Genomic DNA, 15,667 nt, shown 5'->3' with positions numbered 1-15,667 from the left:
TGCAACTTGAAATCACATTAGAAGACAAAAGTTTTTATACTTCCATACCAGTGAGATACAAGGGGTTTTTTTCTTCTTTATTATGCATGGTTAGCAAATTCCTATTGCTGAAGCTATTATACAAAAGCCAAGTCTCTTTGCATGGTATAAAGTTCTCAGTCAGTAAAGTACTCACATGCAAGGCAGAAGGATCTGGCAAAAATTCAGCATCTTCTCCAAAGATAAAATCTGGTGGCAGGTCAGGGTAGTGAGCATTGAAAATAATATCCCCTGAAAATTAATAGATGAAAACATTGTACTTTTATGTATGTGCTGATAAATAAATCCATACAATTTCATATATATGATATACATTTTAATATACTATTTGATAGCAACATTAAATATATTTCATATACATCCATATATTTAAAAAAAAAAAAAAAATCACATGCAAGATAAGCATCAGATGTTTTGGGGGATGAAGTCAAATTCCTGAGGCACAGTTTCTTCCTCCTCTGCAAGTAACGAAACATGAAATACATTAACTGCTTCACATCTTAAATGGCAATCCAAACGCTATTGAGGGTTGCCTCAAAACACAGACTTAGAAAAGTGAACTTAATATAAAAGAAGTACCACATCTAAATTGCTGTGTTTTGCATATTACGTCAAAGTCAAATGCAAACTACTAAGATCAGGATTTTCAAAATACTGGAGCTTTTAAAACTTACTAGCGCTTACTCCCTCTTCTCCTCAACTTCCACAAAGCGTTAGAAAGAAGAATACACAGTTCAATAGGAACCATTCCAACTATCCAAATTCTGGCCAAGAGAAATGCAGTATTACGCATTTAAATGGAGATACTAAAACTAACTAAAAATATAAAACTTCATCACAGCTTGGCACTCAGTTCTCATCTTGCTAGTGACACACGATACAAAATCAATTACTGATGTGATAGCTCAAAGAAATTTGAGTTGTATTATTTCACTGGTAAATGTACTTCAGAGTTCATATAAGTCAAGAGGCAGTGATCTCGGAAAAAAAACACACCCACAATTCAAGAAAAAAACCCAACATATCTAGCATTACTTCTCTACCTCCCAATCATTCTTTCATCTTTATGAAGATACGAAAGAGTAACTCCAAACTTTTGCATAAAGCAGATTTGTGAGGTAGCAGGCATTAGTACCTACAAAGTGTTACCACTTGTCTAAAATCTACACAGCAAAGTAAAACCAGTATGGTAAGCCTTATAAACAATTCTGTTCAAAGAAAGTTAAAACCCTTTTTTTCTCTCAAATTATGAATGCAGAACTGGAGAAAAGCATTAGCTGAACAAATCTTACAAAGTCTCATTGCTGGCTCAGTGATGTCACCATCTCAAGACATTCAGCATGACAGTTGTAATTACTAATATTCTGCAAACTTATCTTGGCTCTATCTAGGAGCAAGGATGCTGTAAAGATTAATTTGCAGAGGATGAGGGCTCACAACCAAGAAGCCAACAGCCAGTCTGGGACCGGTGTGCTCTACAGCAAGGACATCAAACTCGTTTTCACTAGGGATCACATCAGCCTCGCAGTTGCCTTGAAAGGGGGGAATGTAATTTTAGGACTGTATAAATGTAGGAGTAGTTACATTTATACAGTTCTAAGTAACACTCTACAGTAACACTCCAAATCATTAACTCGCCAATCATGAGACTCGGTAGATTACAGTGTGGGTTTCTCCAGTCTGCACTCCTACCTTCCCTTCAAAATGTCAGAACATGTAAGCATGAGGTGCAGGAAAGAGTAGAGGTCCACCAGTGAAAATATCCAACACAGTTAACATAAGAGTCTACCTTTTATTTCTTTTAAAATCAAAACAAAACAGGCACCTATCCTAGAAGAAACTACATAAAATTGCAACAGGAAATGTACCTATATTAAATAAAATAATCACTAGACTGCCTAAACTGCAAAACAGCAATGAAGAATTCAGAAAAGTTGATGTTCACTAAACTGGATAGATCCTGTGCCACCATAACTCAACCCTTTTCTTCATATTTACTACAATTAAAAAGTCACATAGGACTCCTTACAACAACCCCACCAACTTCCATGTACAGAGCAGGCAACTCCTTAGGTACGTTGAAGGAGACAGTACCTTAATAGATTATTTGACTGACCTTTGCTCCATAGATAAAGAGGCGTGTTATGAATAACTCAAGAAAATAGCACAACAAAAAAGCCTGACCTAAGACTTAGGTAGTTCAATGCTAGTCTGAAGGAAAGAACTGTATCTGTGTTTTTGCCATGTCCTTATGTGATGCTAACTCACTTAACACACACTTTTCATATTGCAGTTGCTAGTGACGTGCTTTTGATTCTCAGCATTCCTGCTTTAACAGAGTTGATGAGAGTCCATATAGGTACAACTCAGCTCACTAGGAGCTGCATTTCAACTACAGAGATACTCCAAAGCCTGCTTCCACTAAAAGAAGGATCAAAATAACTGCATATTTTTATATTATACCTCTGTACTTGATTACTGAAAAACTATTACAGAACCTTACATCACGTGGTGGCTCTAAGACTCTGTTTAGAGTAGTTAGATCAACAATAAACTATTCACCTCTGTAAACTCCACATTAATGGGTGAACTTCAGGAAAGCTGTGACAGCAGGTACAATGTGAAGGTTCAAGCAGGTACAAACTCTTTTTTTCCCCACTGTTTTCAGTTCTACAGGAACATTAAGTGAACTCACAGCAGCTCCCAGAACATCACCATATGCAGTGCCCCAGAATGACACTAAATTAAAATTGGCTTTATTAGTTTAACCTTATAGGTGGTAAACTTTGATGATTTGGGGTTCAGGCCAGCTGCAAACCCTGGTGCAGTGACTCCTGCCATGGGACCAGGGCCACTAGCCAGGGACAGGACCCTCTTCAACCACTCAGGTGTGATATGTGGCCACACTGAGGCCAGGCACGTCACAGCTGCGGCTGGCCAAACCCATCTATTACCTCTCTCACATGCTTATCGTTCTTCTTTACTACCTTTTGTCACACCCTTTCTTTCACTGAGTGGAATTCCACTAGTGGCATATCACTCCTTATCCACAGTGAGTGACCAACAATGCAGATATTTTGGTTTAGAAAGTTTTCACGACCTACTGATATCAAAGAACTGATCAGTACAAGGGACAGAATCCAGAGTCAAAATTAACATTGTGATGTTTGATTTTCTGCGTTTCTATTATTTATAATTGCTTTTACTTGCCCAGAATAAACATGTCTCAAATCCAAACTTCCAAGTGCATTCAGGAAAAGTCATTTTGAGGCTCAATGTACCAGCATTAAAGCCAACGTTTATCACAAGATTATTTTTCTCTATAGTATAGTCTTTCTCCAAAAGGCTATACAGCACACAGCTGAAGGGTGTTCTGCAGGTGTTAAAATAAATAAAACTATTATTTCAGTGCCTGTTAATCACACAATTGCAAAACAGTAGTGCTGAGACCACAGTCAAAACATTTTACAGCCCCATGGAACCCAAAAACTCATGCTGTTATCTTTATTTTCTAACTAAACCAGAAACATATAATTTAATGAATCATTAAAACTCTCCTTCCTACAGGTTTTTAACCAAACGTAAATTCTAATTTATTCAGCTACAATCAAAATTCACACAGGCTGAGTGACGATTAATAAAGACAAAATAGTTCGGAACAAAATGGTGTTTCCACTTGAATGTAAACAGTTAGAAAAGCGCAGTCCTTCTCTATTGCCACTGGTTTTCAGTTTGCCAGTTAAATATTACCTCTTATGATTGAAGAGGATATGACATTTTTTTTCAAGTATTAAAAAAGGAAAAAAGCATCCCCTCAGTGAAATCCTATTCTAGTAGGTCTCACTTTGGCCATGAATCCAAAAACACTAATCTAGTTGCTAAAAGGACAGAAAAAAAATAACTTTAACCATATTAGATTCTCCCATGTGACCCCTGGCCTCTGTAACTTCTCTGTTCCATCCTCTTCCCTTCCATGTAGCTTCTCCTATACCTTGCTTAATTTACCATACTAGGAAAGAAAAGTAACACCTCTGACTCAAGCAAGCCTAGGTATCAAGGAATGAGTCTGGCTTGTTTACAACTATGAGCATGAGCTATACTCATATGTTAAATATTCAACAAAAATACCACATTTTAAGTCAGACTAAAGATTAAGGGAATCAATCCTAAATCTGATTTTTGTTCCTGTTAAATAGCACAAACCAGGGAGATTAAAACTGAATTTAGCAGTTTGCTTGGCAGGGCTATGATGCATACTATTTTAAAAAAAAATGCTTCTTTACATTAAAAAAAAAAAAAAATATATATATATATATATTTTTAAACAATCACAATGGCCAATGCAACAGCAGATCTGGTTTTACTTCACATAAATATTACCACTAGTCTCTGCAGTGAGCTTACAAAATGAAAGGTGTTAAATATTTTGAAAGCTACCAGTTTGTCCTGACCTAATAAAAATATCCTTTTTTTTTTAAACAAATACTTTGTTTAATACTTACATGATATAACCTATGGCTTACTCTCTTCAAATATAATTATGCTGAGGTAAAGCCATAAATTTTTCAACCAATAAAGCAATTTGCAAAATCGTTGTGCTTAGAGTTTGAGAACGGTTACCACTTTAAAATTGAAAGCAAAACCACAAAAATAACCAATATAGACCTGCATGCTCTCCCCTCCTTGCCTAAATAAAACAAATACCCTTTTCTTTGCATTTCCAGCACTTGAATACATAGTTCCTCACATGTTTCAACTCTGTTTGCCCTTCTTCCCTCAACAGATGGCAAACCTTGTGGTGTTCCACAGCACCACTGACCATGGCCATTCCAGTGTAAGAACAACGCAAGCAAAACCTTCACACTCAGACCATATTTATCTCATTTCTGTAGATACACTAGCCAATAATTACTTCAGTGGAATTATATTTCAAGTTAAATACTACTACAGAATTTAAAATTACTTCAATGAAGTCAAAGTCATGGAATCAAAGATAAATTTAGAAGAAAAAGGATGTATTATATATCTTTTGGTTTTCATTGTCCAAAAATATTACTTTCTCTTCCTTTTCTCTCCTCAGGCAAACAGCATTAAATTTCAAAATATTTTACTTTACAGGATTTCAAAGGAAAAGTTAATATGCTCATAACAGACAAAAAAAGATAGAAATATTAATGCCTAAATCTATAATTTCTTTTAAAACACACACACACACACACACACTGTTCTTTTCTCATCTAACAAAACGCACAAGCAAGTCAGTACCAAAGTGGTAAGGATTGACTGTGAGCAAGGCAGGTGTAACTCCGAGAAATTTCTTAATGCCACAGCATTAACATCCCTAATCACCTAAAAGCAACAAAATTAGAAAGCAGCATATCAGTTAACTTCCTAAACTCTACTTTTGAAAGGATATCTATATTCTTCATCTTTTTATGACCCTAAGAGTTTCTAAGTCAGCATTAAGTATGTAGACTAAACTTGTGTGTTCCCTGCAGCCCGGAATAAAACCCATCTGTACAAAATACATGCTATGAAGGAGATCAATCCATATGGTTTTTAAGAAACAAACAAAAATTCCAAACACAACTTGACCATGAAATGCATTCACAGATAACAGGGAACAGTGTTGATTCAATTGGCCAATCCGATGTGTAGTGTCAGTTCAAGGAAAATAAAGTAACTGCTCCTGCTGAATACTAAAAAAAAAAAAACAAAAAAACGCAGACAAATAGAATTATATTATTCATCTACTCAGAATACTAACCTATCTCTTCTACTAGCTGCACCAATCATAGATGAAAACCACTGGTCAGTCCCCTCTATAAATAAATTCTTACCTAAACCAGCCATTGTTAATTGTCTTCACAGGTACAAAAAGAATCAGTTGTTCACTACGATCTGGAACCAAGATACTAGGTCAACATAGTCAGCAGTATGAAAGGATTTAAATGAACCAAATGCAGACCTGCTGACTTCGCTGGATTCCACCTTAGAGATTTTTGCTCTACAGGTTCTAAGTCAAAAACAGTAATACAGTACCTTCAGAGTCCCTTATTAACTGTTTGGCAAGAAAGATACAATCCCTGAAATGACAATATAGCTTTGGTAAATACAAAACTACTACTGGAAGAAGACAGAGGAGATTCTGTTGTGGTTTTTTTTTCTGTGGTGCTGCTGCTGCCAGGCTATTCTCTCAAGTAAATAAGGATAACTAAACTCCATAAGCTCTCATTAAAACAATCTGTTGAAGCAGGACTTCTGCCCGCAGAGGATGACAGCTACCTTCAAATGATGCCTAGGAGTATCACCGGACCTTTGCTCATCTGACCATAAACAACAATCCTATTACCGTAAAACAAGTGCAGCTTCAACTTTTATAGGTTGTTTAGTGGAAGTCAGAAATATTTCTGAAGCTTAGAGCCAATATCTGGTAGCAAGCAGCCAGGATGCTTTTGAGCTTCATTTCTTACTTCACATGCGAATCAAGGCATCAGAAAAGGAAAGGTATAAAAGTCAGTATTAAGGACTCAAAGACATCTCACAATAGGAAGACAATTTGGAATAAAGGGATTTGATTGCACTACAAAAAAAACCCCAAACCTTTTCTGCACTTCTGTGACAGTCCAGATGAAATCGTAGCTACTCCACTGCATGCAAAACTGCGAAGGACTCAGTGTCCATGAGCCTGTTTCAGTTGTTTAACTAAGTTGTTCGGTGTCATTGAGATGCCTCAGGTCACATTTATGGCAGCTATGACACAAGGTTTTTCAGAGAGATCAGTGCCCTTTGGGTCAGCAGCTGAAAAGGCCAAGCAAGATACCTTAAGGAACCTCAAACAGAGTCAGCTACCTATAGTCAGGCAAGTGAATCAAGTCCCACTTTTACAATAAACAAAAAGAGATACACAAAGGATTTGCAGGATGGTTATTTGGTTCTTGGGCAATAGGTTCAAGGTGTGTTTTTTTCTTTAGCTTCAACTAACAAATGTTGCTGTAGGACAAAAAAAAAGAGTGTAAGGCTGCATACAGAAATAAAAGGTCTCTTCTGCTGCAAAGTGGTCAAATCTGCAAAAAAGGAGTGAAAGCAAATGAGCTGGATCTCAAGTTGAAGAAGGTGGCAGTGACACAATCTTACATAGTTGCACTCCCGTAGTCAGGCAAGTGCTTTCTTAGAAGTTTTAGTACTAGAATTGAAGAGGACAAAGATGAAAAGAACAGATAAGACAAGACAGGATAAGATATTTCTAGAAATTAAAGACAGGCAACACTGAAAAAGGTATAAGAAACAGAGATGCTGGGTAGGTGAGTGAAGGACAAATACATTTAAACAAATGGCCTGTAGACCAACAACAGTAACAGCAACCCAACCCGGAGGAAAAAGGAGAAAAGAGCGAAGTAGGAAGGCACTATGGTAATACCAATGTGGTGTTACCTAAAATGTTCTAAACTTTTGTAAGTCCCCACTTAGAATCACAGAATCATTTCAGTTGGAAGACACCCTCAGGATCATTTAGTCCAACCATAATCTAACTCTAGCACTAAACCATTTACCTAAGACCCTCGTCTGAACTTGTACATTGACACTTGTAAGGTCACTTCTCTTGATGTAGAAATATACTATTTAAGCCTTTTACCTGCCAAAATATCTGTCATTTACTTGCTCAAGGGAAGCGCGGGACATAAGGAAAAGTGTCCAAAAAAACCCAAAAAAACAACCCAAGTGATTATTTAAAAGGGGGAAAATATTGCTGTAAAACTTTGTATTCTAAGAAGCAATAAATATAATAAAAAGATTAGACTCTCAATACCCAACTAGGCACATTCATTAGATAACAAACAGGTTACTGAAGATTCATTACTCTAGCCACATGAAACGAGAGTTAGCAAAATTTCAGAAAACATCTTGCCTGGAAGAATCTTTGGTACTTTGCATGATCCACAAAAATACACTTACCATACAGGTAATGGTATCACCTGTGTATAATCTGCCTTACAGCAACCAATAAGCCCTTCCTGTAAGAGCCTCAACTAAACCACAACCTGTACAAAACGACCCGATGATGCACAGAAGACTGACACATGCATTGCAGCAACCTAGTTGTGAGAATTCTAACTCTTACAATAACTTGTACAGTCATTTTTACAATTGTCTATAGGCACAATAAACAAGTGTTTAGCAAACAAATTTCCAAAGTGGTTTTTAAAAGGGCAACAAGGAAGTAAGGCCCTTCTCCATATTTATCATTTTGTTTGTTTCTGATTACTTCCTTAAAGTAGAAAGCCACAGGAAGACCAGATGAACTTACTGAAAGAGTTCCATCACAGGAAAAAAAAGCAGGTAAAATACACTACAATGATGGACAATACTCATAGACTAATTAGGCAGCAAAACTGTGACTTCCCCCTTTAAGGCCTGTAACTAAAATAAGATACTAAGAAACAGAAAATCAGAAGAAAAAACAACAAAAAAAGAAAAACTAAGCTTCAAACAAGACAAAAGAAACACTCTTTGGGATCAAGGAAACTGAAGTGGTGGCAGTAGAGCCCAGAGTTGTAATCCACTCACATAAAAACAGTAAAAATCAGACCAAAGATGAAAATACTAGAGTTCAAGAGGCTACAGAGCACAGTAGCATCGCAAGGGCAACACATTGTTTAATCACCGTGAAATTCCAGATGACAGCACTCAAGGACAGAGAGGGAGGAAGGCATCAGTGCCTGAAAAAGAAAATGTGACGAGCACAGGCAAAATAATAAATAAAATAAAATAAAATAAAATAGTCAGGCTCTCTTAGATGCAAGAAGCAGTGAAAGTTTGAGTGAAAATGGAAAACCAAACCCAAGAGATTCCAAGGTGAAACAAAATTGCAATGACCAAGGAATTTATTCTTAATGGTGTGGTTTAATTACTAATATTATTTGATAATGACTATTATAGCTTATAACTCTGCTTATTCTGACAGTTTCTACTATGACATCTGCCTTGACATTTTAGCAACAGACCCATATGTCTTCAAGAGTTACAAAACACTTCACTTCAAAATACACAATACTTCTCCCAGAAAGAGTAACAAACTTTTCCCAGCAAATAGGGCTGTCCAGTTAGCAATGAAAGACAGCTCTATATACCATCTAGAGTAAGTTTTGTCCTTGGAACACAGATTCAACCTCTTAAAGGATATTACAGACAGTCTTCTTGGAATTAAAATTCCTATTAAGAGCTTTGAAAAATTAAAATATAAGGAAAAACATGGAGTTTAATATAGCAGCATGGACTGATAGATGAACTTACAAAAACAACACAGCTGTCTCAGATTTTAACTGACAGTCTAGCAAGAGTAGGCTCAAGTTTTCCAACCATTATGACCATAAAAACACAAAATTTATGGTTTGCCTTGTAGAAGAAAATACAGTAAAAGTGCATCTCTGAAAGCACCATCTAAAAAATTCTGAAGTGTGATGGAAGACGATTAGCATGACAAACTAAATTATCTTCAACACCAACATAATTTCTTCTCCAGTATAAAGTTGCTGATATCTCCAAGGTCCCTGGCCACAGCTGAATAACTGTTCAGTAATAACATTCCGGCAGCTCAGAATACATGCGAGAGTCAGGTGAACATGACTTCTGAAAAAACTACTGAATAGCTAACTGGATCTCAAGAAAATGTATTGGAAGTACCAACAAGCCATTCTTAACTCACAGGATGTTTGATCTTACCGAAGCTAACAAAATTATTTTATACTCCAGGTAGCCAGCCACTGCATTGCCTCAAAGTACACTCTCTCTTTTTTCAAAAAACAGTGAACTCTCTGGTCTTTTGGAAAACAGGACTGTGACTATGCAGTTACACTTCTCTAAAGTACCACACCAACAGTTTTCAACACACAAGGATTCATACCAGGGTATGTGCACAGCGGCAGCGGTTATGATTGATGATATGCAAAGATCTGATCTGTTGCAAAGAGGATGTAACACAAACCACAAAGGAACTACCCACTTCAGCCTGTATTGGGCACCACATAATGAAGACCATACTGGAGATCCTGAACACTTTCAGCCAATCTTTTTATTCTAGCAGATTTCGCAACTTTCCTTTGCAGAAGTATTCTGCCCTTGAAAGATAACATATCTAGCAACAGCCTACAACAAAGTATCTACAAATCTCTGGTTGCACACCATGGCTGTCTTCCCCTGCCATCATTATAGATCTAAACATAAAATTATTAAAGCTTTCTTGAAACTGCTCACATCTCTATTCCACATGCTGCGAGACTGAGCGATGCACAACATTTTCAAACATGTAATGCTGAAATGCAGAGGATTATTATTACTTGCATTCACTGCTATTATTAGGTAGCTCTAGAAAAGATACACTTCTTCACACCACTTTCAGTTGGTCATGTTAAAATACATGGCATGGTTAAACTATGTGTTTTGGGTTTTGCAAAGGGGGAGAAGAGCGCTAGCATTATAGTCGTTTGTTTAATTGTTTATGTGATATTCAAAACATAAGAACGGGGAAGGTGGGGGCAGAAAAAGCTGATTTATCAATATTTAAGTTTAATGCTTAGTCAATAATCATATTTCTAGGTACTTTATCTGGACTACAGTCCTTTAGTATAGTAGTATTGTCTGGATGCCTGTGTCCTCACATAGAGGCATTTTAATCAACTAATTTTCTTTTATGAATCAGGAACATCCTAGGTTCTACTTAAAAACAAGAGTTAAATCTCTCTGAATGTAATAATAGGGCCTTATACGGTGATAAATTAGTTACAACAGTCCCATAGAAAATACGATACTATTCTCTAGAGCAATGTCATACGATGAAGCTTCTTTTCACTACATCTTGGTGGTACTCATCAAACAAGTTTCAAGTAGAATCTATACATTGAAGGACACATCAAGACTCAACAGGTTGAGTCTGCTACACAATAACACATTAAAAAACAAAAGAGTTTAAATAAGTACAAAAAATACCTACCAGGTAAGGTAGCTGGCTTCATAGAATATGGCCATTGCTTACAGAAAATTGTGAATAAGTGCATACCCACATCATTTTTTCCCTTTTTATTCTCTCTTAAAATAATTGCTAGCTAGGACTTAATAATCTATTTTTATCTTTTGGAAATGAACTATCAGTAAGTCTCTTGAGCCACAATTTCATACTTTAAGAAAAGATAAAATAGTCATAGGAGACTAATACATGAGCCTATTTCCACTCTTGAACACTGGAGCAAACTTCCAGACCAACTTCTGGGAATGGCAACTTTACTTACAGGTGCCAAATGGAAGCTTTAAAGTACTTCCAATAATAAGTTTAACTATGTTGATTTCTGTTCATAAAGGAGAAAGGCCACTACATAATTACAAGAAAAACTACTACGGAAGGAATACAACGTTCTTAATACTTATCATGTCTTAGAGAGCTATAGCACATGTATGATGCACTCTAAATGGATACTACCAAAGTAGTAAACGCTTTAAATGTTTAACATTTCTGTTCACATTAAGTATGTGCCTCTCCAGACAGCATATTTGCACAGATTCACAGGGTGGCTGAGGTTGGACAGCTGCTCTGGAGGTTGCCTGGGTCAACCCATCGGCTCAGAGCAAGGTCAACAAGAGCAGATTGCAAAGGGTCAAGTCCAGTTGGGTTTTGAGTACCTCCAGGGATGGAGATATAGGAGCTACACAGGCTCCAAGCACAACCTCTTCCACTGTTTGACCATCCTTGCAAAAAAGTTTTGTTACTACACTTAAATGGAATTTTCTGTATTTCAATTTGTGACTGAGAAGAGCCTGGCTCCATCTTCTTCATTCCCCCCATCAGGTACTTATACACATTGACAACATTTGCCCTGAACGTTCTCGAGAAACCCCAGCTCTCTTGGCCTCTCCTTGTACAACAGATGCTCCAGTCCCTCAATCACCTTTGTGGTCTTTTGCTGGATTCATTCCAATATGGCCATACCTTTATAGTATCAGGAAGACCAGAACTAGACACCAGAGTCCAGATGTGATTTCACCGATGCTTCCATAGATCTAAAATTGCCGAGCTTTAAATATTACTTTATCTGAAATTCTTCACCCTCCCTCATATTTCAATTGTTAAGAGATAAAAAGACATCTCAACCATTTTTCATACACAGATTATCAGCAACTCGAGTGTTTAGAAAACTATCTTTTACCTTATAAAAACAGACAAATGCAATTTTTATCCTAATTCATTGAACCACACCACAGACTAATCAAAGAGTGGGCAAATGAGCCAACTATCTACAGATGCTCAAGAGTAAGCATGATTTAACCACAACAATAAATCAGAAAAAAAAAAGTCACATTTCTCTGATCTGGTCAATTACACCAGTTACTGTTTAGAGATACCTAATAGAAGATAATAACAGACTGACTTCTGTTATTGGAGTTTAATAAAGAATTCTTCCTAAAAGAAAGAAACAATACAAAGTATATACAAATCATAAGTCAGTCTAAAAATGGTCATGAGATTGTCTTAGTCATAACGTTTCATTAGAAATACTGGGGGTGGGGGGCGGGGCGGGAGGGCAGATTTGTGACTTGTGGCTTTTAGTACTAATTTTCAAACTTGGAATATGAAGAAAGGCTATAAAAACTTATTTTAAAAACTAGATACTCTTACAGCTGGATCTCCTTAGAGCTGAAGCTTTAAGAAAAAACCCCACAAATAACCCAAAATCAATTAGACACACTGGAAAACTTAACATGATATAGAACACTGTTACAAAATGAAAGGCCAAGATGAAATAGTAATAGGTTTTAACTTACATTTGAGCGTTTCTCCAGCATAAGGGATATGTAGCTTAAACCGATCACAGCTAGGTCCAGGTGTCAAGGACGTACAGCTAAAAATGAAGATAAGAGAATAACGTGCTAAGCAGTTACAGATGGTAGCAGATGCCAACATTATTCTACAGGGTACAAATGAGTGACATAGGAAAGGTGCGTACTAGAAATACTCATCCTTACAATTCTGGGAAAGAAGAAAAAGGTAAGAAAGATGCAGGAAGCTCATTCTCTTTTGATCAGCAGTTCTCACAATAGCAGGAGAATGTTTAGGATCTATGCAAACCATCTTCTTGCCCATATTAGCACAGAAAATATGCACATAAAATGCCCTGGTTTGAGAGAGTTACTAGAATAATATCGATTAGTCAGTTAAAGACATGAAATTCTCTACTTTGTATACAATTTTGCATGTCATAACTCTCCACTTACGCCACAGTAACATGGTTACCTGCTCCCCATTCCTGCCATCCAGATACCCCAGGTAAATCTCCATTTTAATACGTCAAGTCATTTTTACCTATTTTAACCTTTAATTTTTCCTTTGTGGAAAAGTCTCAAAGTAAGCCTCCAGGTGAGAAAGTTTCAGGATCAGTTATTTGATGCAATGTAAGTTCATGATCTGTGACCACTTCATATCTCCTGTTTACCTGGGACACCACAACAGCAGTTGGTTCTTACAGCGATGAGCGAGCATTTTATGCACACAAAAGCCACTGAGAAACTGTTCAGTGTCTAGACCAGACACAATCAACGTTTTTGCATCTTTTAAGTCGTGCCAAAATCTTTGCATAACAACCAAATATCTCAGCTGCAAAACGAGAAACAGCAACACAAATTGCTTCACTAGTGGGAATGGTCCCTGGAGCTCTCATCGCTGTGGGCTGGCGAGCAAATGACAGGTCTCAGTAGCAAAAATACCAGAAGTCCTTAGCAGGACATTGATTTCCATATCTACGGATCCTGATAACACAGAAATCTTCTTGAGAAATTCTATGGACTCAGCACAAGAGCTACACTTTTTACAGGCCACTTAAAGCTCAAATCTAAAGACCAGCCAACTCTAGACAAAACAGTGAAAGAAGGCAGAAGGTAAAATAACTCACCTAAGCTCAGATAATCACTAGTAGAGCTCTAATACCAATGACTGACAATACAATGAAACAAAAAAACGTATTTCCTGGACCATGCAGCCAAAAGCAAAAAGACAGGTAGGCCAGAAAGTACAAAAATTCTGACCCTACCCTGTCAGATACAACGCAGTAACTCCCGCAGCTCTGTCTCACCACAGAAGAGGGGCAACGTTAATTCTCACTAACATACTCAAAATGCTTCAGAAAGCCATTTCTCTCAGATGCTGGCTCTACAGTCTCTTTTCTCTTTACACTTGCAAGTTAAGGAAACCACATGCGCTAGCTTCAGATTGTTTTTATTCAGTAAGCTACGTTTACTATTTAATCAAATTTGTGCTCACATGTAGCTTCATCAAAAAGCAGCCACAGAACTACAGATCAATTAACTTAAATGAAGTTTCCACAAAAATACCAGAAAACATAAGGAAACCATTTGTGCGCACCTAGAATCTAACACAGATCCAATTAACAGCCTACATTGATTCAACAAGAATACACTACATTTTTTTTAGTATCATTACAGAAATTAGATAACTGTAGATAGATGTAGACAGATGTCCTATCTACACTTTAGACAGGTTTTTTGCAGTGTCTTGTGAGAGCACCATTCAAAACAGCCTATAGCAGGGGTATCAAACTCATTGTCACCAGGAGCCACATCAGCCTCATGGTTGTCTTCAAAGGGCCAAACGTAATTTTAGGACTACATATGTTGACTGGAAAGCAAGTTCCAGAGAAGATTAATTCACATCTTGCTTCGCCCATGACGAACACACTGACTGGCTTTTCTTCTGGTAGAATACTACTTTGCATTTCATTGGAAGACTGATGATGGAAAAGACATGATGTTTATCACACCTGCCAATGATGCCAACATGAAACTAAATGCAGCATGTTGGACAACAGGACCAGAGCTGAAAAATGTTTTGATTTAATGGCCTGGACTACTTTTTGAATTACATCTAGGTAGGTCTCAGTAAGAGCTGCAAGCATCACCACCCTTCACTGGGAGTAAAATCAGTTTGAAAGATTTGAGCTCCAGCGCAACAGAAACAAGAGAATATAATTTTTTCAAAGACATGGTTTTTTTAGCAGGCGAGAACAGCAAAACATGTGTGCCCAGTGTTAGGGTGTTTTAAAGGCTGTGGATGAATTTAACAGCTGTAGAGTATTATTATCTAATTTCAAGTAATTTCTAAGGCTTACATCACACATAAAGCCAATTCTAGGAAGCATACCAAAAAGAAGTAACCCCCAAAAAATCCTTCACAAGTTCCAAAATATCTCTGCAACATCAGTTAATATTTAATGGAAGTTTCTTTCAAAGTATCACAGGTCACAGTCTGAGGAACATTTTTCAAATACCATGAAAATAACATTGTTGTTAGCTTTTCAACAGACACAAAAAATTCTGATCTTGCCAATACCCTACAATATTTTCTTTTAGCACAATGGGCCATTTGGAAATACTTAAGAAAAGAATAATATTCTTCAACATTAAAATAAAAGCCCAATTTAATGGTAAATGTCCCTAAAAGCAATACTAAGTATTTTTCCTATATTATCATATTGCATTTGAGATGGTTTTAATTTTATTGGTCTAGAAGTAATGGAAAATGACAGTATTCACAGCCTTTTTTTTTTTTTTTTGTCACATTACTCTG

The 15,667-nt window shown here is 36.8% G+C and overlaps 1 protein-coding gene across 2 annotated transcripts in view; it reads right to left on the bottom strand.

Annotated features, from left to right (window-relative positions):
- The window catches only part of BABAM2 (BRISC and BRCA1 A complex member 2), a 169,237-nt gene that overhangs the window by 133,288 nt on the left and 20,282 nt on the right, over window positions 1-15,667 (bottom strand). For both annotated transcript variants that reach the window (XM_080342905.1, XM_080342904.1), the window contains 2 exons: window positions 12,853-12,929; window positions 176-270 (listed from right to left, as the gene is read on the bottom strand). In XM_080342905.1, the coding sequence (XP_080199031.1) occupies window positions 176-270; window positions 12,853-12,929 (172 nt within the window). The remainder of the gene's footprint in view (window positions 1-175; window positions 271-12,852; window positions 12,930-15,667) is intronic.

Source organism: Nesoenas mayeri (assembly GCF_963082525.1).
Source record: "Nesoenas mayeri genome assembly, chromosome: 3".
NCBI lineage: Eukaryota > Metazoa > Chordata > Aves > Columbiformes > Columbidae > Nesoenas > Nesoenas mayeri.
The sequence above is the reverse complement of the archived record's forward strand: the minus strand, read 5'-3'. Positions and strand labels throughout refer to the sequence as shown.